Source organism: Candoia aspera, chromosome 5 (genome assembly GCF_035149785.1).
Source record: "Candoia aspera isolate rCanAsp1 chromosome 5, rCanAsp1.hap2, whole genome shotgun sequence".
Lineage (NCBI taxonomy): Eukaryota > Metazoa > Chordata > Lepidosauria > Squamata > Boidae > Candoia > Candoia aspera.
The window spans coordinates 26,060,253-26,086,925 of record NC_086157.1 but is presented as its reverse complement, the minus strand read 5'-3'; the positions used below and the strand labels follow the sequence as shown (position 1 = coordinate 26,086,925).

Genomic DNA, 26,673 nt, shown 5'->3' with positions numbered 1-26,673 from the left:
GTCTGTCGTACAATGTGATCGGCTTGACATTATTGGAAACCCGCTCTAAGAATTCCAGTGTCTTGTTGGCAATTTGTTTAGCAAGCAGGCGGAAGAGAAATCTAGCTAGCAGAAGAATGCCTGCAAGACACTGAATGTGAAAAGAAATACAACCAAAGTGTCTGATTTTTTTTTTTGAAAAAGTTTGCACTAGGGGAGCTATAAAATGTCTTACCCAAATTACCATGGTAACTGGCGGCCGTTGGATTGGCTTTAATTGCCTTGTGGAACAAAGCTTCAGATTCCTGAATAATTCAGAAAAAGAGATCAACAGGACAAGCTATTTTTGTAGTGCCTACAATGTCCAGTACAACCAAACACTCCCAATTACCTCATGCTCTGTGGTCTATTAATGTGATTATGTCACCCTATTTTTTTTTCATGTGCATTCACACTTCTACTTCTCTCTAATGGATATACATACAATATAATTCACCGACTGATCCAGCTGTTGTCTGGTAGTTGCTGTCAATTAGACAGCAATTACTTCAGTGTTGGTAAGGACACAAAAACACTTGTGGGCTGCATTAGAAACCAAATGCTCACACAAACCACAACTTAAAACCAACAAATGTGCATTAAAACAAATTTAGTCCCAATAAAATTGGTGGACAAAACTAAGGTTATCGGATCTGGGCTGCAAAAATCCAGACCACCCTTAGACGGCAGCAAACAGATACCAAATCCTTCCTTTCTGCTGCTCTCTAGTGGTCATCTGGATTTTTGCAGCCCAGATCTAGTAACCTCTGATGAAACTACAGCATTTGTATTTGAGGTGCATTTGCATACCTCACTGGTAAACTGTAGCAAAATATTTTTAAAGAAAAATCCTTCCTTCCTTCCTTCCTTCCTTCCTTCCTTCCTTCCTTCCTTCCTTCCTTCCTTCCTTCCTTCCTTCCTTCCTTCCTTCCTCCCTTCCCTTCCCTTCCCTTCCCTTCCCTTCCCTTCCCTTCCTTCCCCACACACACACAGACACAGACACCTCACACACAGAGCCAACAATTGTAGCCTAAAAAGAATTTCTAGCTTGACAAAAGAATTTTCATTATTTGCCTAACAAACTTACTGCTTTGTATTTGGTCATAACCCTTCTCAATTTTCCATTTTCCTTTGTTGCTTCAAATAACCTGCCTTAGCCTGAACAATTGAAAGCAGTAGGCATTTTCATGATTCATTTTTCAAATTGATTTCTGTAAAGTTTACAGATCCTTCATGGAGGACATCCTTAAAGCTTTAAAGACTATACTTAAGCCAATCTCCCCTGTCCTTTCTTAAAGGAAAGTGATTATTTAATAGGTAAGATCAAGAGAACCCTGATCCCATGCAACTTATGTTATTTTAAAGGGGTTTTTAATCATAATTTTATAATTACAATTTTGTAATTTTATAATAATTTTAGATGGCCTTTTGTAATATCAGGATATGGGTTGAAGCAGCGTCAAGCTCAAAAACTGAAGAACAAAATAGCTTTTTTCTATATTTATGGTTTGAACTTCTTGCACATAATATTTAATAGTAATACGTGAGACATATTTCTACCTGGATTTTGAACTGTTCTAGAAGGTACTGTTGCTTGCATACCTCTATCTACCCAGTAATTCTAAAAGAATCTAGTGCTTCAGTTTAGTCAGATCGAAAAAAATGAAATTGACCTGGTTAACATCTGCTTAGGAAGTATCATTCCACAACCCACCAAGGCCATTTGCACAGTACCTACAATTTCTCCTAAGATTTCTTTGACTGTGATTTTGAAAAAACAACTCTGGGTACAAATACATATTTTGCCGTGTTGGCTTCCAAATTCAAATCCACTGCCAATCTTTTAGTCAAGTCAAATTTCTGAGGACATACCTAATCCCTGAATCATTGAACAATAAGATTTTCTAGGACTTATCTTATCTACAAATTGTGGTTAGAAAAACGCTGTACCTTATATTTCTGTGATTTCCCTAGTACATTTGCCAGTGAAAACATAAGAGAATGATCATTCGGAATTAATTCCAGAGCTTCCCTTCCAACAGCTTCTGCTTGTGCCAAGTTCCCTAGGAATACATTAAAAGGAGAGAGCGAGATGAAATGATGGTGAATAACCATTTTTAATCAAAATAAAATGCTTGGCTATTTTCCTTAAACAAAACAATTAAAAACAAATCAAATAATAAAAACCGAATTGCAACTGAAGAGCAGTGCATTAAAATCTGCACAGTATTTTTTCTAGATCTAAAATATGAAAGAAATATTTAGTTACTATGCATTTTAAACATGTTCATGATGAGAATGTGACTATAAGCAAATTAAGAAACATTCATATCCAACACAGAAATAAACTGAAGGCACCAATGTGAAATAGAAGATTTTGTGAGCATTCTGGAAGCTCCATCGGAGAAAAAGAATAGGGGGTGAGCACCAGCAGGATGAAATATTTGCTGGTTAGTAAACTGTCTGGTACGCAGATTATCCTTTCTTCTTTTTTATTTACTTTTCTGAAGCTAATCAAATTAGGAGTCTTAACTAATTTGATACTGAGATATCCAATGAGATAAAACTGACACAATATATTGTGAGAGTCTTTTCAAAAGATGGTTGCCTGAAACCTCTATATCTGTTATGATTCCAGACACCTAGAATGTAATGATCAATTTATTTCTTGTTGAATTCTGACATTTCCCCCCCCAAATACTGAATCATTACTTGCAAAAGTATTTTGGAACACAAAGAACCAAAACATTGGTACAAACTGGAAACTGATCTCTAAGGAGACACTTTTGGCACATCCGGCATTTTTCTCTCTAAAACAACAGACTACACTGAAGGTGGCCAAGGCAGATTTCTGTATGTTTTGCAAGAGCTGCTGTTTTAGAGCAACTCCAAAATCTTGGGTATGTGTCACTCTAGCCACTGTTTTAAAACTACAGTCCCAGTACATGTAGCAGAAAACTATGGGCTGGAGATATAAACAAGGAGACAGAAAACAAAATGTTACTATTACTCTGAAAAAAAGTATATTGTACCTGTATTGTCGAGCAATATAATCATGTTGTTCCAAGCCAAACTATGTTGTGGTTTCAACACTGTGGCATTTCTCCATGCGTTCAATGCATCTATGTGGCGATTTAGATCAGCATACTGAAAGTAACGTGGTTGGCAGTAAGATAACAAGACAAGAAAAGTAGCCCTTGTTCAGGCCCTGCTGTATGAGAGCCTGTGTGTATCAAATAAATCTGCAGTGTGAATAGCTATATAGAAATAACTCCAGGAAATGTTTTACAAAGGGTCGAATGTGAGAAAAACCAGTTTCCACTAAGAATTACACGTAATTATGTACAGAGTAGAGACGTTTGTGTATTTTCTGAATATTCCCCCGTCACCTACAAACCTTCTGCTTAGACAGGTCCTCATCCGTATGCCCTGGGGCCACGTGCTGCTGGACCATTAAGAGGGGCTTCAGAGCACACAGGATCTCACGTAGCCCCTGTCTGCAACTCTCTTAAGAAGCTGCGCCTTTTTCCAGGGCTGTGCCCACACAGTCAGTGCTCCTGTGCCCTCAAAAGCATGGAGAATGCCCCAAAGGACCTCCTTGGCTGGAATTAGAAAGGCTGAACAATCCTAATATATATATTGCATTCTACACTTCTCTTTTTTTAGAATGAAGATTAGTGTTTATTGATTTAAGAAACTGATTGAAGAAACTTGTATCAGTTGGAAAAGCCAGTCTAGGTGTCTTACATATTAGGGCTCAAAGCAAGCAAGCAAGCAAACGAACAAAACCACAAAGGCAAGCCACACCAGAATAATAGTAAGGGCTGGGCAAAATGCGCCTATTATTTACATTTATCCAGTCACTGTCTGGAACATCAGGGTTGGTTTTGTAATAGGATGCAGATGATCAACCTGTACTTTATAGTCTACAACCTCTAGTATTCTTTTTGTGTCCCAGGAGCCCTCAGGACACTTCTGGAGAGGGTGAGACCCACATTTTCAGGCTTGTGGAGAATGAGTTTTGTGTAGTACCGGAGATTAAAAAGGATGCTTTAGGTCTTGCGGAGCCATAAGATACCAATCTGTGGTCCATAAGGAATCACCAATCCCTAGTTGGGGCTATTTTTCTGCATGAGGGGGAAGGGTTAAGAGATAAAATTACCCCCCTCATTTGGTGAGGGTTATGGGGAAGGGAGCATTAACCCCCCCCCAAAGAGTGCCAACATTTTGCTACCTCCCAGCAAGAACAGCAGTTGGAGAAAATTAGCAGTGGTCTCTACATATCTGCTAATTCACTACTAGTTTTATTAGAGAGCATTTATCCCTACTATTATCCAATTAATATTCTCCTCTATCCTTTTTCTCCATTTTCTTCCCTAGACTTTTAGATCATTCAATTACTAGAGTAATCTTATGGGATACAGTGTGCTGCTGTTTCTCACCATTTTAATATACAGTTTTGTATATTGTATTTTTTTATATATACAGTACAAGAAACATTTATGATTCCTCAACAAGTGCAGAGTCTTTACTTGGGCATTTCTGGGACACCAGAAGATACAAAGCAATGTTCCGTTTAGACTCCTTCTTACGCAATCCTCTATCATTTACTAAGCAATTCTTATAATTCACTTCCATTAAAAGTAAGACTGCAACTTCAACGTGCAAAAGGATCTGAAAAACAGAGTCTCCCTAAAGAAGTCCAAAGTCCAAGAGGGTACTCTCTAATAAGCAACTGATCATCATTCAAAACTCACTGCATCTTAAGTATCTAGGATCATTAGCAGAAAGATAAATAAATACACTTACTAAGCGTCCTAAATTATAGTAACAATCTGGGTACTTTTTCCTGTGTCTAATTGCAGTCCAGTAGCTTTCCTCTGCTTCTTCATACCTTCTTAAGCTATTCTGCACTATCCCTAAATTCATCCATGCTGCTGCAAAATCAGGCCTAGGCAAAGAGAGTTGTGAACATTTTAGCATATTAAGTACAAGACAGCTTTGATGCCCCTTACTCATTTATAAAATTGAAAATGCAACCTGAATTTACAAGTGTAAAACAATTTAAGTTTTTTTTAACGAAACAATAATGTAATAACATAGCACATTAAGGACAAGGGGGAAAAAAGAATAATTTAAATACAAAGAATAGAGACAATGCACTCAAAAGCCAGGCCAAATAGAGTTTGCCTAAAACTAAACAGAAGGGAAACACATTCTACAATCCAGAAAGCACTACAGAGAAGCCCCTGTTCTGTGTTGGGATTAACCTAACTTCTCTTGTTGGTGGGATCTAAAGAAGGGAATCTGAATACAGAAGGAATGGTCCTTCAGGTACCATGGGCCTAAATCCTTTAGTGCTGTATCAATTATGAAAGAACATTACTTATGCAAACAAGCAAACCAGTAGCCAATGACACTGGTGCCAGATCGGTGCAATATGGCCCCCAGAGTGTATGACAAGAAATAATCTAGCTACATTTTATGAGTCGACTCTTCAAAGCCAAGTTTTTATTTTTATTTTTATCCTGCCTTTATTATTTACTCTAGAGTTGGGTAAAATACTTCATTCCAAACAAGGAATGTTTTGGGAAATTCTGGAAAGTTCTCCTCTTATCTAGACCACACTTTTTTGGGCCCAGACCATATATGTACAGCACAAACCATTTGTGAAAAACTGCCAGATCATTGCCTGAAAAAGCCAGATTGGTGTAATCTGCAGGAAGAACTTTCTAGAGTTTCCCCAAATGAAACACTTTACACATAGCTCTATCACAGAGTATATTTCAGAAGGTTAATTTAAGAATGAAAAAGATCCAGATAATACAACAATATTGTTGGTGACCCACAGCTAGACTTTGATGTTTAAAACATACTGTATTTGAACAGCTAGTGAGAGAAGCTCTTCAGCTTCACGAAGTTCATTCTTTTCTTTCAAGATATTTCCCAAGTTGTTCATAGCGTGTACATATTTAGGATTCAATCTGGGATTGAAAAGACAAAAAAAGAATTACTCACTAGAAGGAAGCAGGTCTCCTAATTGTATTTATATGTATCTACACAGCCAGCAAATCTTCTCTTCCGCCTGTCATTTTTATATCAATCAAAGAGAGATGTAGGCATTTACAAACACCCTCAAGCATGTGTTAAACTTCCCTCATAATCCCAATCAGGACTGGACCACTAACTCCCCCACCAAAAAATCAAAACAAAACAAGACAGAGAGGAAGGAAAAACCTCTCTATTCAAAATTTGTTCCCCAAAAGCAATTATTTTCACATACTTTTTGGGTAGCCTGGCTTTGATCTCAACAATACTTCCTTGCTTGCTAATGGTTTTATTAAGGACAATACTAGAAAGCATAGCTTCGCCATTAATTAAAAACCGGAACTAAGCATCCCCATTATTTTAGCTTTTTAAAAGTCAACTCATTTCTTTCATGTGTCCATAAGTCAATTTTGTAATGGCAACATAAAAGAGAATAACCAATATTTTCTACTGTTTACAATAATTCTGATACTTCGTTCCACTTCCAGCACACAACCGTCCTGCAATCAGCTGCTTATATCATTGTGGCACATGCTCTGATAATAAAATGTGGTGCTGACATTCAAACTCTATCTTCAAATTTTACAGATATGTAATTTTATAGAGTTGGTTGTTTTAAAGAGTATTTTTCCTGAGCCACATCACCAACATTTTACAATCACCGGCTTAGTTTCCAAATTCTGCTAAGCCAGTTTTACTATTTTTTTAACTGTTTTTACCTTAATGCAATACAAAGCCCAGCCACTGTAATTTATAAACCATGGCATATTGTTTAGCATTAAGTATGAACTAAGCAACAATTCATTCAAGTCATAGTTAAAACAAACCATGGCTTAGAACGTATTTTCTTAAACTAATATATTTTTTCCTGTATTCTGTTCAGTATTCCATTATCACTGCCAATGATCTTTCTGATGGTCAGGTCATTATCCTGTATCTGCTTTCTGCACTAATGAAAATTTCTGCAAAATTAAAAACAAACTAACAAACAAATTTAAAACACACTCCAAATCACCCATACCTTACAGCCTCTCTGTAGTAGCTGATTGCAGCACTTTGATTGCCATTATCAGCTAAGTTTTTGCCAACATTATAATGGACCTGAAAGTAAAGGTCAGAACAATATTATTCTAATCAGTTTTCTTTCAATGCATAAGCCTGTCGGTTTATAGAAATCTGATCTGGATTATTGTAACCATTTTGATAGATACGTATTTTTTGTTCAAGATTTTTAACATGATGTTTGGCATGACTTACTGAAAAACAGATTATCATGCAAGAGACAGATGTAATTGGCCTTGCTAAAACAATAGCTATGAGGAAAAAAACCCTATAGATCAGTGTTTCTCAATGTGGCAACTTTAACATGTGTGGACTTCAACTCCCAGAATCCCCCAGCCAGCAAAGCTAGCTGGGGGATTCTGGGAGTTGAAGTCCACACATGTTAAAGTTGCCAAGGTTGAGAAACACTTCCCTAGATTATTGAGATAAAAACACTTAGCTGAAGAGTAGAGGCTCACATATCAGGAACACTTAACACAACTCATAAAGCTTATCCCCGCCCACCACCACCTTCAATGACCGTATCCTTCTCAAAACATTCATGAACACAGGTGGACAACTCCAGGAGGAAAGCCTCCATGCTACATCTGTATGTATCCTAGTTTCCAAGCAAGCTGAGATTCTGAAGGGTTCTAGCTTGTTTGAAAGCCCAGGCACATAAAAGTGTCTATGTGAAGGTTTTCTTCCATTAGATAGCTATGCTGGAATTCATTAGAAAAGGAAAAAAGTTCTCAATGCTTAATTAGCTTGACTATTATGGAACCTGTTCTTCGATGATATGAACTGAGATACTATTCAGAAAGTGACTACTAAGATTGCATCTTGATTACAGATCTAAGTCAAGTAATTCTGAAATGAAAATCAAACTGATGCTGATACTGACAAATGGCTGTAATGTTTATGTCAGGTTAAACCTTACTATATTTTCAGTTTGTTCTATAATTTTATTCCCTCGTGTAGCCAATCTCAAATAAATACTGTATTACGGTTTCAAAATTAAATCTAAGTAAGAACTACAACCTTTGTAATTACAAAAACAAAGGTAGGAGTTACATGCACAAGTTCTGTGAATGAATGGGTTGCTTTCCGCAGCAAAAATGTATAAAAGACTAAGTTCAGCTGTGTGTTTGGATGTACAGTATATATATTTTCACATTTGTCTTGGTGGGAACTGCACCCCAAATTAAACTGAAAATGTGTTCCCTGTATTAGGAAATATTAATCTACAATGCCAGATACAATAGATATGTATTATAATTGCTTCTATATGCCCTTATCTCTATGGAACACTAAGGGGAAAAATTTATTGTTGGATGGGGCAACTAAGACAGAATCCTGGCTCTTTATAGAGTCAGAACAATTTTTTTCTATTTTGAACTGATTTACAATATCACTCTCTGTTCATGCTAAGCTGTATATTCCAGATTCTGTCTTGTTAACCTGCCTTTTGCCATATTCTAGAGGAAGACTTAAGGCAGAAAAGTAATAGTTCCGCTGCTCTCCCTTTAGACTGTAGAGAGGAGGATGGAGATAATATAACATCTTTGCCAAGTGAATACAATATGTTATTGACAACTTTATTAACAACTTCCAATTGCTTTTAATAAGGCAGAAAATTGGGGATTGACCCAATTTCCAAAGAAACATTATGTCTGCACAAACAACACAAGTCTTGAATTATCTGCAACCATCTTATGCTCATTCATGCTACTAAATGATAGAGTAAACAAAATCTTCAGCACCAGTTCAGTCCTGAGGGTATTAGCTTAGGAATTGTTAAGCTTAGAACCAAAGCGGTATAATTTATCCATGGACCCTTCCTAGGAGCAGAACTGTTGGCCTACAAGAAGGATTACATATGCCCCAAAGCCACTTGTTCACTGGGTTTATTTATATCACTTTTAAAAAAGTGTTATGCAAGTGGTAGCTGTGTGCCCAAACAGACAACATTGCATCACAAAAGATCATGCATTCCTTATCATTTTTTACCTAAGTCAGAATGCAACAATACTCAAGTAATTAATTCTAGTGCTAGAGAAGCAAAAATAAATCCTCCTTCAATTTACTTGAATAAACAATTTAAGGAAAACACTTTCCAGCATTTAATCCTACTCCTGTTGTTCATTTTTTTTAAAATTTCAAGGTAGGAACTTCTCTTTTACAAATAGGCGTATCAATGAAGTTGTGTCATTACTGCTATACTTAAAGCCTGAAGGCAAACCTATAATTCAGGCAACATGCCCACGGCATTTCAGAAATCAACACTGTGTTAATTAGTGTGTCTGCATCCAATCAATAAAATTGAGTGTGACACCCTCTCTCTAAAACACGCAATGAAGATGTTCTAGCTTTGCTACTCAAGAAATATGAGTTTGTTACCATTCTTATTAGCTATCATTAACACAGCAACCAGTTCACTAAATAGGGCTTGAAACATTACTCACATCTTAGTTATAAATACAGCTTTAATGTGGCCTTGGGCCTTTTATAGAACCTATAGGACTTTTCTCCCTATGGTCCTGTTTTCCAATTATGAAATGAAATAATGAAAATTTATAAAGAAAACAATTGAACTAAAAGAAATCAAGAGGAATAAATGCCTTCACTAAATGTTTAGGCACTGTTTTAATGACTAAAACTGCTGATATAATAGAGAATAATTCAGGTAACCCAATGTGATTGTGCAAGAAGCAAGTATCAGAATTATAACTATTTACCATCATAAAATAATAGAATTATTATTTTTAGAAAATGCAAAAGCTTACTTTGGCATTCAGGGGACAAACAGACAAAGCACTTTTAAAAAGCTGCTCCTCAGATCTCCACTGGTTACTGCGGATGATGCAACGCCACACATTTATCAATAGGAGACCCAGCAGAGCAGCAACCAGCAATTTCTTGGAGAAATAAGACAGATATTAAAAATCTCAACTTTTAAAGCTCTTTTCCATCTTGCCAACCATGAGGATCACGTTGTCCATACCTTGTTCTTGGCTTGTTTACACAACAGTGAAAATCCATATGTAATCAATATGCAGTAGCCAATACTGGGGAGATAGGTTACTCTCTCTGCAATGACAAACCCAACTCTAAAGAATAGGTTACTTGCAGGAAGAAAGGGAATGATGAGAAATCCCAATCCCAGTGTAAGGATTCTGAAATGCAGGAGAATTTTTTTTTAGAACATGCAATAAAACTCTTATTACATTATTATGATACAACAATTAAAATTTAGATTTAGAATGAGTTATCTAAGCATGCAGCCCTATCTCTGCCAGGAACCTCTTGTATCATGTGGGGTTCAGTAACATCAAAAATCCATGACTGTATGGCTCCTTTCCATTCCTGCCATAAGTGTCCACGGGGGAGAAGTGGGGGCAGGCGATGAAGCATACCACAACTAATGTCAAACTTCAGGACATCAGTTCCTAAGCACAAGCTCTGTGTCATTATACCACTGTACACATATTACCATTTGTCTATGTTTCCATTCCCCAGAAAGAACAGAGTTATTATGGGAAAGTCACATAGGCTTCTCTGCATGGTCCTTAACTTCCAGGGCTAAAGCATTACAAACTATTTAGAAAGAAGCGATCCAATCAAATAATTCTAATTATGCAAACTTGAAGGTGAAGATGGAATCTATCCTCTTTATTGTGAAGAAGCTGTTACCTCTGTAGAAGAGCTCTACATCCCACATTGCTATTGGCAATACTATGACTATGACTGCTATTTAACTATGAGCATCACAGGGTTATTACAAGGTTTTTTTCATTATTCTTTTTTATCATGGACCATGAGCCAGTTTGGTCTAGTGGTTAAGATTCTGGGCTAGAAACCAGGAGTCTGTGAGTTCCAGTCCCACCTTAGGTATGAAAGGCAACTGGGTGACCTTGGGCCAGTCGCTCTCTCTCTCAGCCCAACTTGGTGCAATGTAGACTGGCCTCCTCGTGGTGCACCCTGGGCAACGTGACTTGTCATGACTAAATAATCCACACATATGGCTGCTGGACCTCACAAGGATTTCCCAGCAAGAAAAGAAGCATGAACATTGAACTGCTATGCCATACGATTAAAAAAAAAATCATGGACCATAGCTGCCTGTTTTGGGTTTTTTTCCACCATACCAATGTATAGGATTTCAGATGAGACAGCACAAGAGATCAACTGCCAAAATGCAGCTATTTCCTTTTAACGATTCAAGGATATTAAAGACTAGTCCTAGATATCATCCAGGAACATATACCTGGAAAAAAACATTTTGATGGCTTGGAAAAAATATCAGCACCAAAGAAAATGTAAATATCTGCCAAGCATAATACAGTGAAAAAAAAAAAATCTGAAGTGTCTAGAGTAAAAAATTTACACAGTGTGTGTATGTGTGGATGGATGAATGAATTTTAACATAAGTAAATTAAATTATTTATCCTCTGGTCTCCCTGTCCATTCAACTGTCCACTGAAAAACCCCTCTGTAGAAGCAGGGTTCCTCCTAAACAATGTGAGATGGAGCAGTGGAGGTTTCGGGAGAGGGTGACTGATTTCAAATGGAGCTTACAGTGTACAATAAATAAACTCAAGAAAGTTCATAGAAGGAAAGGTTTCAATTTCTTCCCAGCAATTCCCCCACCTTCCTTTCACTTGCATTATCAGGATAACCCTTTCTTACAAGTTTGTTGTGGGAATATACAATAATGCATGTGAAGTGCTATGAACAATTCAAAGCATTGTGATGCTCTGAAAGCAAATGCTGACAGAAAATGTCTAATCTGAACCCGTCACTTTTGTCAATTAAAATGGTTGCAGATGAGAGTAAAGACTTAGTTATTACTGATTATCTAATCAATACAGATGTGTACCTGCAGTACGATCTCAGAAATTATTTAACAACTCAACTCTTTCAAGCAACTTTTTCTTTAAAATGACAGGATTTTTTCCCATTATTTTCCCTGGATCTGCTTACCAACAAAAGAGTAATCATTCTGGGGCAGAATTGTATTTAAAAATAACACAGCCAGTATCAATAATTTCTTTTTAAGCCTCTCTTATTTGGTTTTTGTTTTGCCAAAGGAACAGTGTTGAAAACATCACAGATCAATTATATGTTATTCCGAGCACAGATTATTTTTTTACTTCCTACAGAGTTAAGGAGCTCAAAATGTCCTCTCAGGAGGAAGATAAAGCATCCACTCCCACCCCCAAAGTTTTCCTCCCCATGGCCAGTGGAAAAAACAGATGGGGCCAAATTGGGGAGGGACTGCAAGCCAGCTATAAATATTTATTTGCACTGCATTTGCTAAGGAATATTGATCCCACTGATTCATTAACGAAGAAGAATGGCGCTAGACGTCATGCAATAATGTCTTACCAACTCAGGAGAACCTTAACATGCTGACCCGCGTTTACCTTCTCTTCTGGCTGTCTTTCGAGCCCAAAGCTTGGCACGCCAGCACAATCAGGCAGAGCCAAAGAAGCACCAGGGCAATTATTCTCCAGTCGTTGACTGATTTAATAAGGGGCACGCAGCCCATTGACCAATCAAAACACAGCCACCAGGGACACAGCAGCAGCCAAGCATTCAACGAATAGTAGTAATTATAATTTACAGCCTGTCAGGGAAAGAAAAAAAAAACATTTATGTAAGAGGCTATGGGAATATCAAAAAAAGGGAGGAGAATCAACATTTTATAACTACTTTTTCAGGCAAATGAGTTTCAGGGAAGCATCCAGCTATTTAAATAGAATTGACTCAAAGAGACTTCAGAGAGATTCAACTGGCTGGTCAAATGTAAGTAAATTAATGTTATCTCAGTGTGATTAGAACCACCTTGCAGGCCAAGATGAACACTGTTCCTTGGAAGTTTAAGAAATAAGGTATGTGTGAATCAGAGGCCTCCATGGGAGGCTCAAAACGTCAAGATGGCCACTGCGATCATGCAATTGGAGCCAAGCCTCTTGTGCACATGTTATTAAAAGGAGCAGAGCTTCAATCAGGGGTTGTCACCTCTACTTTAACTTCTTTGATTCCACCCCCCGCCCCATGCCCCTGATATGAACTTATACAACCACCTTATGCCAAATGAGATCCTGGTCCACCCAGCCTCATCCTGTCTGGTTTGATCAGCAACCATTTCCAAGACCCCTGGCAGACATATCTTTTTCCAAGCCTATTATTGGCATTGCTGGGACTGAACTGGGAATTCAGTCCACGCAAAGCACTTGCTGTATCAGTGCCCCATGCCCCTGGCTGATTTTCTGAACAATCATTAATATCTACAACTCTTTGCAAAGCCCCATTTTTCCAGCTCACCCGTACAAACGGACTGGCTGCAAACGAAGCTGGGTTATCCACTTCTGTAAATGCTGGTGGCCCTGTGCCCATGATCTGCCAGCGAGCATACAGAATGGTGGCTCCTCCAGATAACAAAAGAGTCATTCTGAAAAGAAGTCCTTTTCTAAACACCACAAGGCTCTACGAAGAATAGGAAAAAATTAAAAAGTAAGAAAAAATAAAAAAAAGAAATCCATGTTAACTGCTTTTCTGCCCTTAAAACAAATCGAAACATAGCAGATAAGTACCCACAGACTGGGTAGGAAGGGGAAAAGTTGCAGAAAAAAAAGATGATAGCATTTTGGCTCCAAGCTCTTCTGGGTGCACCAGGTTATAAATCCATGAGCTTTGTGTGCTTAAAACAGGAACTGGGAGCATCACACCATAAGGACACTAAGCCACTAACTGCACAGACCATGGAAGCTTTGCTACTCAAAAAAGCTCCATCAATTTCAGGCCATCTTCTCAAGTGTGAACTGGGCTTGCGTTCAAAATTTTCACGGAAGGGCAGAAATGTCATGGTAGCCACAAGTGTAATGGTTAGAGATTAAGATTAATACTGGAGACACTTGAGTTCAAATTTATTTATGTGCTCCAGGGTGGAAAAAAAATGGGGTATAAGTTTAATAAACAAAGCAGGGTAGATGTGATTTAAATCAAACCAATTTCAATAATAATTATTTAAATCACTAGTCAGTAAGCCTCAACTTAATTACTTAAACCATCATTTATTCAGTAGTCAAAAAGTTTCTGGTAATCAGCATTTGCAGTAAAAACGCACTTTTGTTTGATGTAAGCTAAATATATATTCTTCAGTACTTGGAGAGATTTAGATCACATTTTCAAAAATACATATCAATTAGCTTTTCAGCTAACAATTTTTTTTAAAAATGGAACAATGATCTTAGTAGAATATAAAGAAAACTTGTGAAATCATTAGGAACTCAACAACCTCCAGTCCCATTAATTGTTAAGGATGGTAATATTACCATGATGAGTGGAGAGAACTGGCTCATAGAATCGCCGAGAATCAGACACGACTGAACGGATAATAGCATCATTGTCACTGACATGATGTAAGAGAGGTCACTTACCCAGTCTTATCTCTTATTTACTATTAGCAAGTACAACAGAACAGAATTTGGTTTGGTTTGTTCATTTGTTTATGAAACATTTTAAGAAGTTTTAAAATCTCATTTAAAAGAATCCAGTATATTTTAACTATTTTGAAAAATGCTCCCCCTTTTAAATATGCCCTCCTAAAAAAAGAGTGGCCTTTAGTGAACATTTGCAATAAATGAAAATCAAATTCTCTCCAAATCTGAAAATTTTGACCAAGCATTTTTTCTTCCCATTCTTGAAGAACTGCAAGAAGATCTCGGTGTGTAAGAATCAGTGATATCATTCATTCATTAATTCATAGCCACCCATTTCATTAATGTGACTCTGGGTGGGGTACAACCAAGAACAGTTAAAAACAGTTGTTTGGGGGGGGGTTGCCTTCAAGTCAGTCTTGACTCCTGGCGCCTGCTTTGACAGGTCCCTGCAGTTTTCTTGGCAAGAAGTGGTTTGCCATTGCCTCCTTCCTAGGGCTGAGAGAGAATGACTGGCCCAAGGTCACCCAGCTGGCTTCATGTCAAAGGTGGGACTAGAATTCATGGTCTCTTGGTTTCTACCTGATGCCCTAACTACTACACCAAACTGGGTCTCCTTAAAAAACAATATAACAACCATTAAAACAAATAAAAACCAAGATTACGGGAGAATAACAACATAGGGCATTCATCATTAAGAAGAATATTTCAAGATCAATTCTAAAGTACAATGCTGCCAGTGATTGACTAATATCTATACGCCTACAAGGAAGACCAGAAAAATACTATTTTTCAAATTTATGCACCAACCACGAATGTTGAAGATGAAGAAATTGAAAACTTTAACAAAATGCTGCAATCTGAAATTGATCGAACACACAATCAAGATGCTGTTAATTACTGGCGACTGGAACGCAAAAGTTGGAAACAAAGAAGAAGGATCAGTAGTTGGAAAATATGGCCTTGGTGACATAAATAATGCTGGAGATCTCATGACAGAATTCTGCAAGACCAATGATTTATTTGCAATACTTTTTTCCAACAACACAGTCAATGACTGTATAACATGGACCTCACCAGATGGATTACACAGAAATCAAATTGATTATGTTTGTGGAAGGAGAAGATGGAGGAGGTCAATACTATCAGTTAAAACAAGGCCAGGAGCTGACTGCAGGACAGATCATCAATTGCTCATGTGCAAGTTCAAGAAAATTGAACTTTTCTGAAGCTGAAGAAAATTAAAGTAAGTCCAAGAGTGCCAAAGTATGATCTAGAAAACAATCCCACCTGAATTTAGAGATCACCTGAAAAACAGATTTGATGCACTAAACACGGAGGATGGAAGACCAGAAGAGTTGTGGGAAGACATTAAGAACATAATATGTGAAGAAAGTGAAAGATCATTAAAAAGGCAGGAAAGAAGGAAAAGATCCAAATGGGTGTCAGATGAGACTCTGGAACTTGCTTTTATCTATCTATCTATCTATCTATCTATCTATCTATCTATCTATCTATCTATCTATCTATCAATCATATTTTTATCACTGCCCATCTCCCTCATACGGGGGACTCTGGGCGGTTCACAATAAAACAGTTTAAATGCCAAGTAGTTAAAGCTAATGGAAGAAAGAATGAAGTAAGAGAGCTAAATAGAAATTTCGAAGGGCAGCTCGAAAAGATAAGGAAAAATATTATGATGAAATATGCAAAGACCTAGAGCTAGAAAATCAAAGAGGAAGAACACGATCAGCATTTCTCAAACTGAAAGAACTGAGGAGAAAATTCAAGCCCCGAGTTGCTATCCTTAAAGATTCTATGAGCAAAACATTAAATGACACGGGTAGCTTTAAGAGAAGATGGAAAGAATATACAGAATCACTGTATAAAAAAGAATTAGTGGATGTTCAGCTATTTCAGGAGGTAGAATATATCAAGAACCATCGGTACTGAAGGAAGAAGTTCAAGCTGCACTGAAGGCATTGGTGAAAAACAAGGCTCCAGGAACTGATGGATTACCGACTGAGATATTTCAACAATCAGATGCAGCAGTGGAAGCACTTACTCTTCTATATCAAGAAGTTTGGAAGACAACGACCTGGCCAACTGACTGGAGGAGATCCTTATTCGTGCCCATTCCAAAGAAAGGAGATCAAACAGAATGTGGAAATTATCAAACATTTTTGTTGATTTCACATGCTAGAAAAATTTTGCTGAAAATTATTCAACAACGTTTGCAGCCTTACATCGACAGAGAACTACCAGAAGTCCAGGCTGGATTTAGAAGAGGATGCGGTATGACAGATACCATTGCTGATGTCAGATGGATCTTGGTTGAATGTAAAGAATACCAGAAAGATGTTTACCTCTGTTTCATTGATTATGTAAAGGCGTTTGACTGTGTGGACCATAACAAGTTATGGCTAATATTATGAAGAATGGGAATTCCAGAGCACTTAATTGTACTCATGCAGAACCTGTACACGGATCAAGAGGCAGTTGTTAGAACAGAAAATGGTGACACCAAGTGGTTCAAAATTGGAAAAGGTGTGCGGCAAGGTTGTATAGTTTCACCCTATTTATTCAATATGTACACTGAACAAATAATTCAAGAAGCAGGAATGTATGAAGAGGAACGGAGTATCAGAATGGGTGGAAGACTCATTAACAACCTGTGATATGCAGATGATACAACTTTGCTTGCTGAAAATGAAGAAGACTTGAAGTACTTACTGATGAAGATCAAAGATGGTAGTCAGCAATATGGACTACACCTGAATGTGAAGAAGACGAAGATACTCACAGATGGACCAATAAACAATGTCACAATAAATGGAGAAGAAATTGAAGTCATCAATGATTTCATTCTACTTGGATCAACGATCAATGCCAAGGGAAGGAGTAATCAAGAAATCAAACAACTGATTGTGCTGGGAAAATCTGCCATCAAAGATCTATCTAGTGTTTTCAGAAGTAAAGACATCAGTTTAAAAACAAAGGTGTGTCTGACTCATGCCATGGTCTTCTCAATTGCCACATATGCCTGTGAAAGTTGGACACTAAAAAAGGAAGATAGAAGAATTGATGCATTCTAATTGTGGTGTTGGTGAAGATTATTGAAAATACCATGGACTGCCAGAAGAGCAAACAAATCAGTTTTAGAAGAAATACAACCAGAATGTTCCCTAGAGGCAAAGATAACTAGGCTTAGACTCTCATACTTTGGGCACATCGTCAGGACAGACCGATTGCTTGAAAAGGACATCATGTTTGGTAAAGTCAAGGGCCAGCAGAAAAGAGGAAGACCTTCAATGTGATGGATTGATACAATTACTGCAACAATGGATAGGAACATTGGAAGTCAAGCATATGGCACAAGACCAAACAGCATTTCATTCTGTTATACATAGGGTCACCATGAGTCGTAAACAACTTGATGGCAACTATCCACCACCACCACTACCACCTAAACACAATACAGTCATATTGCAGGTTCCTCAAGGTTGTTGGAAGAACCGTGGTTTAAGGGCTTTCACCAGAAAGCTAGCAGGGACGGATGGATGTCATGGTTTGGATCATGGCCCAAATTAAATTCCACAGCTGTATGAGATAGCAAAGTTTGGGAGGCATCTATCATGATATTATTGCCATTCCTTTGCCATAAAGGATACAAAAATGCAATTCTTCATTATAAAAATCTCTGTTTAGGTATTACTGCTGGTTGAATTTATGTTGATATTATTTGATTTTATTGATTTGTACATTTTATACACTTGCTTGATTGTTGGGTAGTATAAAATGTCATTAAAACAAGCATTCTATTTTATAGCACTGCTGTAGAATAGGAAACATTACGAAATAATTCTATAAATTGTGATGTTCGTCTACTTCATAAGCTTTATAACAAAACAGGACTCCAGTTCTACTAAAATCAATAGAGAAGACTTCTAGAAGGAAATTTGGTGGAAATACTATTTGTTAGGTTGCTAAGGTTTATTTTTAAACATATTTATTTAAAACTACCATCTACATCTTTCAATACACCTATTTCAGATAAGTCTGTGTGAATGCATATGAAAATAAACACTATAAAGTATTGTTATTGCTTTAACTGTGAAAAAATTGAAAAAAATTATGCCTCCATACTTTGACAGGTATTTAAAATATTTATAGATGTCATATAACAGAATTCAACAGTAGCCTGGAATGATATTTAACTTTTTTTATTTGACAGAGGATATCAATAGTGTTTAGTATTTGACATTAATAGCAGACATTCTATAATATTTTGAATTTGCTAGATGACATGCAATGCTATATGACATCTGGCAGTTGTCCGATACTGCCAGTTCACCGCATTTGATAACTGAGAAAACAACAAATTAAGCAAGGGAGAATGCCAATATTACAGTAACAGTCAGGTTTCAAAAGCTGTGGACAGATGTCATATTAAAGCTTTGACATGATACTTAATTCAGTACTTTTCAAAAACATTCAGCTATATGTGATCTTTAATTTTTTACTGTTCACCAAATTTGGCCCCCAGTAGGTCATGCAACATGATTGAAGTGTGAGGTAAAATAAAATATGCAGTGCTACTGTTGTTTGATCTATTGGTGAGAATACAACAATCCATTTGATGCCCTCCACAAGGATAATTAGAATCAGTTTTGTGGAGCAAATCTCTCCTAAAAGCAGACAAGCTGTCTTCCTGTACTGTCTCTTTCCAGATGTTTTAGATTTCAGCTCAGAACCTTTATATCCAATCCATATGCATTTTTATGGAAAATCATACTCCTTGCATTATATGCAATATCTAATTTCGTTCCTTGGACAGGAATGTTTAATATTCTGAGTTTCAGGAAATTCTTAGCTATAATGAAAGATCCAAAGTATTCAATTTTGGGTGTTAGGTGTATGTATTCTATTTCTAAATTTAACATCCTGATTCCAACTATCATTTTATTTGGAGGTAAATTCCACAGAAATAAATAATTCTGTATTTCAGGTTGCAAAAACTATCCTAAGTAATCCACAGAGTCTTAAGAAACAGATGAACTATTTTATCACTTATAGCATGATGTAATCACAATTACACTGAAACAATAAGACTCTAATCATTGTGCTGTCATGAAGCACTTACGAACATACTTAAATGCTCCTCTATTCAAATCCTAACAAACCATGAATTCCTAACAGGCACATCTGTGAGACATTTGGTTGAGGAAGCCTAGCTTGGAAGAGAGAGAGAGAGAGAGAGGGAGGGAGCAAGAGAGGGAGAATGGAGCTGGTTGAAATCCAGAAAGCAGAGTAGGAAGAGATCTCTGAAGGCACGTGGCCCAGAAGAAGCATGACTGAAGGTCTAAACGATCTAAACAAAGTGGAAGGCAGATCATACAGGAGGGATGCTGATGTGAATGAGCACTGGGAGAAAAACCACTTAAATTCACATATATATTCTTGTATGCAAAGAGATAGGCATCAAGCTAAGCTAAATGCAGCAGGATACAGTAGAATGAAAAACAGGAGATTTTAGCATGGTAAGGGAACAGTAGATGACAGGTACAGAGATGAAGAAAACAGGCATCAAAGTAAAACAATTTCTGGATAACTTCAGATCAGGTCTGCTTTGTATGGGACAGGCAGTGGGAAGGTTAGGTATGGAACTGGCAGGAAGAAAATGAATCCAGAAAGTTAAGCTGTCTATTGAGGTAGAAATTTGGAAGGATGTAATTACGGTATTCTGATATTCTGGTATGGTATTCTGGGTATCCACTTAATCAATTTCGTCAAGTAGCTTTAGTGGCATTCACAGTCACGAATAGCATGTAATGTAAGGGTGGCCCATTTATCAGAGAGTTTGGAGAAATACTCTTTTTTTGAAGGAAATGTTCTAAATAGTATTTGTTTTCCAGAATTTTCACTTGTTGAATCAAAGAACAGTATGTCACACTGCTGTAAGTGTGTAATATAAGTATGTCATATTCTGTTCTTGATGCTAACATTTAAACAGTGATTGCATGAGAAGATACATCTCATACAATATCTAACAGTGACTGGACTTACCTCTACTGACTTGTCCTTATGAAGTATCTTCAGAAGAACTTCCAAAATATTGAGCCTATTGATCACAACAGCATCAAACAGAGCATTTAAACCCTAAAAATACAGAGGGTAAAGTAAGAAAGAGAGAGAAGGAAGATATGTATAATTTAGCAATGTGGATGAAAATGTAAAGCTGGGGGTTAAAAAAATATTCTGGAAAAAAGAATGGAACCTTTGAAATGTGCAGTATTTCATGAAGAGTCCCCCTTTTCAGGGGGAGATGGACAGTGATAGAAATTGGAATAATAAATAAATAAATATTTATGAACATTTCACAGTAAGTTTATTAAGCACCTTTTCTGAGCCACTTTTTATGTAAAAGTTCTCTGGAATAACATAAATGCATGTGTTCGTGTGTGTGTGTGTGTGCAAGCTTATCCAGAAGTAAAATCAACTCTATTGAGTGGTGTTTAGAATTTGGTAAGGATGCAGCCTTATAAGTAAAAAAGTTGTGAAGTGCAATCCTATCCATCTCTAAACAGGAATGTCCCATTGATTTTAGTGGGACTTACTTCCAGATGACATAGGAGAGTATTGCAGTCTTAGTTATTGCTATGGGAGACATTGAAAAAAAAGGGCAAGTTGTAAATAAAAACCCACAACTTGTGTAACAAATAGAATTAGCGTTATTCAGAAACAGTCCCTTTAGTCAATATTAAGGACTTGCACCATATCTGATGATCAAGTTAAACTCAATGATGACCATGAAAACACTGAGCTCTACTGCATGTATGGGAATATTCCCATTTTACAGAAAAAAAAATCTTACAGATTTATCTTGAGGCATTTAACACATTCCAAACAGAATACTTCTTTTCCTGTTTTACTTTGGAGGAAGCTTCATCATTCCTAAATCATTATTTGGTAATGGGGGCCGGGAGGTTAGCTGAGCCCATGAGGTTGCTAATTTAGGTTGCCAGTGATGCTCATTTACTGTTGATTGGTGTTGTCCTGGGTTGCCATTATGTGTTTACTGTATTGCTATTTTGTATTGCAGGTTTTTAAAACTCTGTCTTAGCTGTGCAGAGTTGCTATTTTAAATCAATTAAAATGTATAATAAATCAATACATCTTTGAACAGACAGTCTGAACTGGAGTAAAAATGTGAATGCCTTGAATTAACTAGTAATTGCTGGTTTTGAATTCTGGAAGTTGATCCCAATGCAACTGGAAAATATTAGATATTGGAAGGCTACTATAGATATATAGGGTGGTTATACTGTATACACTGAGATTAAACCATGATGTGCTTTCTTTGGGTTAAAAGCAATAGAGGAATCCAGTCATCTGTGGCTTATAAACCATCATTTATAGAACAACATACTATGTTGGTATCAGAGGTATGAGTCAGAATTTCCCACCAATGCAAGTTTGGTAGTTCAAGGCTATATGATCTTTTATGATCTATTGCTCAACATCCCAATAAAAATAATTTTTTTCCACATATCAAAGTGTTTACATGTTATTGAAATCTACTGTTCAGATCTCATAAAATAGGCTAAAATTATTTTTTTCACATCAAATCATGTAGCCCAAATACTTCTGCAAGCTATGGATAGTGAGATGAATAAACTAACTGGAGTCATATTCATTTGCACAGGAAAATTTCCACAATTTTCCAGAAAACCCATATCTCTGTCAGTGTAGCCAAACCACAATTAAAACAAATTATGGTTTAGTGTAGTGTATGGACCAAACCACATTCTTCAATTATAGTAAGAGTAATAACCAACGGAGGGGGGGGGGGCAATGGAAAATGTTCACAGCACAAATCAATAAACAAAAAGAAGGAAAGTTGCTGAGGTTGTAAAAAATGCTGTGTAATATAGAATCACACAGGAAATGCATGTTTTGTGATACGACATTGTAGTTATCAGTGAATTAAGTTGCCACGGAATGTTAAAATTACCAGTATTGTAACTCCTTGTTCTTTGCACAGCATAGCCATAGTGCCAAGGAAAACACTCAGCAAAACCCAAGTGGTAGAAAACTGGGAACCTTCTTTATCTACCAATTTAAAAGAGAAGACAAAAGAGGAAAAAAAAATGACAATCTATACAGATATTTGCAGAATTAACATGGGTATTTGTGGTGATAAAATAAAACTCAACATTCAAATGTTTGCTTCTTCAGTTACTTTCATAATGCTTAGAGATAGAAAATGTTGCCTGTTTTCTTGGGTAGAACATGCAATAAGGACTTTGTAAGCATAGCCATGCTGTCAAAAAATTACTGCTTATTAATAATAAAAACAAATTCTACTCTGCACATAAGCTTCTAACAGATTAGACTGCAGTGTCAGCTTTTTTAGAAAAGACAGTACTTTGCATAGAGCTTTCATTATCTATCAAACTGCCCAGAGTCCCTCCTTTGGGGGAGATGGGTGGTAACAAAATTTGAATAATAAATAAATAAATACATCATTCAGAGATTAAAGAAAATATTGCAACTAAAAGAGTTTTCCTTCTCACTAAAGGCTTTTGATACAGTGACCTTCCCTGAACTCACCAGAACCACAATAGCTTCTTTTCTTATGAACTCCATTTCTTCAAAGGCCATTCTTCTCAGGATCACAGATAAAAATGCTTTCTTAGTTTTTTATACTATATGCACCATTACAAATGCCCAAGTACAAAACACATGGTTCTCTTAGCATCTTTTTAGTATTTTGCACCAAACTAGCAACATGTTGGTTTTTCCTATTTCTTTTAAAAACAGCCACTGGCCCTGACTTGGATACCTCTGCAGAATGGATTTAAAACTTCTGAACTGTCTTCCTAAGCAAAATTGTCCTCACTTACCCACATTTTCTGTAGTCCTTCTTTCTTACTCAGTGAGAAAGACAGTGACAACACATTGCTCCTGAATCATGAGGGTAGAGGATGCTTCAAATATGTTGAACTCTGTACCTATGTGGACGTAATGTCTAGATGATTTCATTGCCCTAACCCTTTTAGCTCATCCAAAATAGATGCACTTTTAGAGAGTAAAGCATGAGAAATATAAGCATTTCTTTTTCAGATCGATGCTTCTAGGACCAGCATGTCTGCTCCATGCTACCACACAGTTTGAAGAAGCTGGATGCCCTTATGGCTAAGATTGATTTAAAAAGCAAAAATCTCCAATCAATCAATCAATCAATCAATCAATCAGCGAACATATTTTCATTGCCATGGTATACTATAACAACCAAGATATACACTGCAGCACTATAAAACAGTCAATGTAGCTTTTGCATCTTAGTCTTTGCATCTCAATCTTTGAAAAAGCAACAAAAAAGTGCCAATTATTACTCCAAAGATACACACATGCCAAGTGTGTTAATCAGTTTAATGAAGCACACACTCGACAACTACGCTGTTTCTCCCACCATGATCTCCTGTCAGAGAATGGAACTCATTTGTGGTTGGCACCTGAACCTAGTTTAAACTGGTACACCATATTGTGGGAAGGCACTCTGCCACCCTCACCAGATGGTCACAGGCTTAATGTATGCCAAAGATTTGCAGCAAGCATTTGATTCCTGTTCCAAAAGATACAATGCCCACAAGTGCTTCTGTCATTTTATAGAAGAGAATCTAGCTTATAGAACTTGATTATATTCATACTGTGAGATCATGAAGTTTATACATTCATTTTATGCTTCAGTGAGACAGAAGTCTATTTAGGTTGCATCATGAGACAGAAGTCTATTTAGGTTGCAGGCTTGGCTGAACACCCATACCTGAAACCTCTCACTACGTTGAATGTCCATACCTTGCAGCCTAAATAGACTGCAATACTTGGTTTTTAAAAGAGTTAGACATAGAAACTGTGACTACTTTTCATTTCTAAGCCCAGGATTTGTTCAGGATTTAATACGAGACACACCATGGTTCACCCAGACATAACAGCCTGAATGCTAGCAAGATCAGTATTACACACAGACATGCAACAGTGAAAATGCTAAGAAGGTTTTTCTCTGCTGTCTAAGAAAGGGGCAGATGAGGACCACCCTGGTCTTGGACAGTGTGTCAAGGATCATGTTAAAAAAGTGGGGTGATTCATTTATCACCTTGACTTTTCATTTCATTTTAATGTTATTTTATAATATTATGTTATTTTTATTTTAAGATGTTACCATTTGGGCAATGTGATAACAGCAATTGGAAAGAATGAAAAAAACTGCAGCTATTTCCTTCATCATTAGCGGGCACTATAGACTGGAAGTTTGTTTTGGTAGCATAGCTCCTTCTCCTCATGAAAAAAATGCGGCATCCTTTTTTCTTTGGAACCCAAAAACTGAAGCAAGTTGCTTCTTCCCTCTGTTTGAAAAGAAGAAAAAAAGGGCAGCATTCGTTTTGATTGCCAGAGGGAGGTATCACAGTCGAGCTTCCCCTGCTAGCATAAATGCGAAAATGCTGCTGGCTTTGTCTTTTGTTTGAGCCCTTGCGCTGGCACGGGAGGGAGGGAGGGAACGGCCAGAGGCTGAGGAAGACATCGCAGGAAGGCAGTGAAGGGATACGAAACTCTGGGGCAGCAGAAAAGGGAAACACAGACAGTAGTGAGCTGAAAGAGGAGAGGAGAGTGCAGCAAGGGGAAATGGGGTGGAGGGGGGAGACTGCCAAAGATGAATCTGAGGTAGCAGCGGCATCTAACCCACTCCCATTCGATACCTCCTCATCACCATGAATCTAAGTCCACTGGAGAGGAAGAGAGTGAGATCCTGAGGGGCATATGCTGGTTTCATCCTGCTTAAGCATTAACACTAACTACAGCTGAAGTCTAACCAAGTACTTGCCATGTGAAAAACTGGAGAGGGAAGACTGGTTAGCCCACCTTCCTCCAAATAATAAAAAGAGGTAGCAAAGACAGGGATTCCTGTCTCTTCTGGCACCCAGTCTGAACCCAAAGTTTACTTTCTAGGCAAGAGATGAGCATGTGTTTCTTATCTCTCTGTCCATAACACAGAAACTCATTCATCATTGTCATCATCATCATTTAAAATTTATACTGTATACTGCTCGTATCTAGGAAGTCACTAAGTTGAAAACATTTTCTTAGTTTTGGGTAGTATCTTCCAAAATTTGGGGCATTTAACAATCTGAGTTCATTATTAGAAAGAATTATATAACGTAGAATAGGAAAGCTCAAGGCAACCCTATACAGGCTGATGTCTTAACAACTGTTTGTACACATTATCATATGTACACCATATAACGCACGGGTACCTAAAATGCATGCTACTGATTATATATATGAAAGCCTGAAATGATGCCCACACACTATTCCTAGAGTTAACAGGCTTCTTTAAAAAAGTCTCAGCATGTGGAAGTATCTGGGTGGCTTTGTCCATGTTTGGAAACTAAGCAGGGTCGGGCCTGTTTAATATTTGGAGACCACCATGGTATTCCTGGACCATATGCTAGACTGGAAATTAAAAAAACATCCAGAAGAAAGAAATGGTAGAATATTTCCATGAGCCTGCCCAGAAAATGGCACCAGGACAATCACCAGGAGCCTAAATTGACTAAGTGTGTCTTTACTTTTTCCTAAAAACAAAGCAAAACAAGTTTTGCCCAAACTAAGGAAATATTTCAATTGCAGCAGAAGTTCTGGAAAATTACATGTAATTTCTATGCATAATAGTAACACTCTTGCTCCCCAAATTTCCATGACTTCTTCCAACTATTCACGGAAAAATCAAGGGTGTCACTAATTAAAATACTGTTAATTCATGTGCAGGTGTGGGGGATGGAGGTGGGATAGACAAGGAACATTTTTGGCATGATAATTTCTGAAAAGAAACCATTCCCTGGTCTTCAAACTCCATCTATCAGGTATTGTGTTCATGGTTATCATCAAATGGAACAGTCTACCCCAAAATTCTCAGGAGGAAACTACTTACTCTCTTTAAACGCCTTGCAGTAGCCAAGAAAAGACAACAAAAAGAACAGGGCACACAATAGGTCTGCTCTGCCAACGATCCCTGCAATCTTAAAAAGGAAAGGAAGAAGAGCTTAGAGTTAGCAAATGG

General features: G+C 37.3%; 1 protein-coding gene across 2 annotated transcripts in view; it reads right to left on the bottom strand.

The window, feature by feature from the left end:
• Nucleotides 1-26,673, bottom strand: part of LOC134498644 (protein O-mannosyl-transferase TMTC4-like) — a 79,965-nt gene that overhangs the window by 29,720 nt on the left and 23,572 nt on the right. For both annotated transcript variants that reach the window (XM_063304802.1, XM_063304804.1), the window contains exons 5-17: nucleotides 26,545-26,632; nucleotides 22,567-22,664; nucleotides 20,619-20,711; nucleotides 13,438-13,599; nucleotides 12,534-12,736; nucleotides 10,112-10,283; nucleotides 9,894-10,025; nucleotides 7,088-7,167; nucleotides 5,895-6,002; nucleotides 4,828-4,969; nucleotides 3,051-3,165; nucleotides 1,969-2,081; nucleotides 215-284 (exon numbers count right to left, since the gene is read on the bottom strand). In XM_063304802.1, coding sequence (XP_063160872.1) covers nucleotides 215-284; nucleotides 1,969-2,081; nucleotides 3,051-3,165; nucleotides 4,828-4,969; nucleotides 5,895-6,002; nucleotides 7,088-7,167; nucleotides 9,894-10,025; nucleotides 10,112-10,283; nucleotides 12,534-12,736; nucleotides 13,438-13,599; nucleotides 20,619-20,711; nucleotides 22,567-22,664; nucleotides 26,545-26,632 — 1,576 coding nt within the window. The remainder of the gene's footprint in view (nucleotides 1-214; nucleotides 285-1,968; nucleotides 2,082-3,050; nucleotides 3,166-4,827; nucleotides 4,970-5,894; nucleotides 6,003-7,087; nucleotides 7,168-9,893; nucleotides 10,026-10,111; nucleotides 10,284-12,533; nucleotides 12,737-13,437; nucleotides 13,600-20,618; nucleotides 20,712-22,566; nucleotides 22,665-26,544; nucleotides 26,633-26,673) is intronic.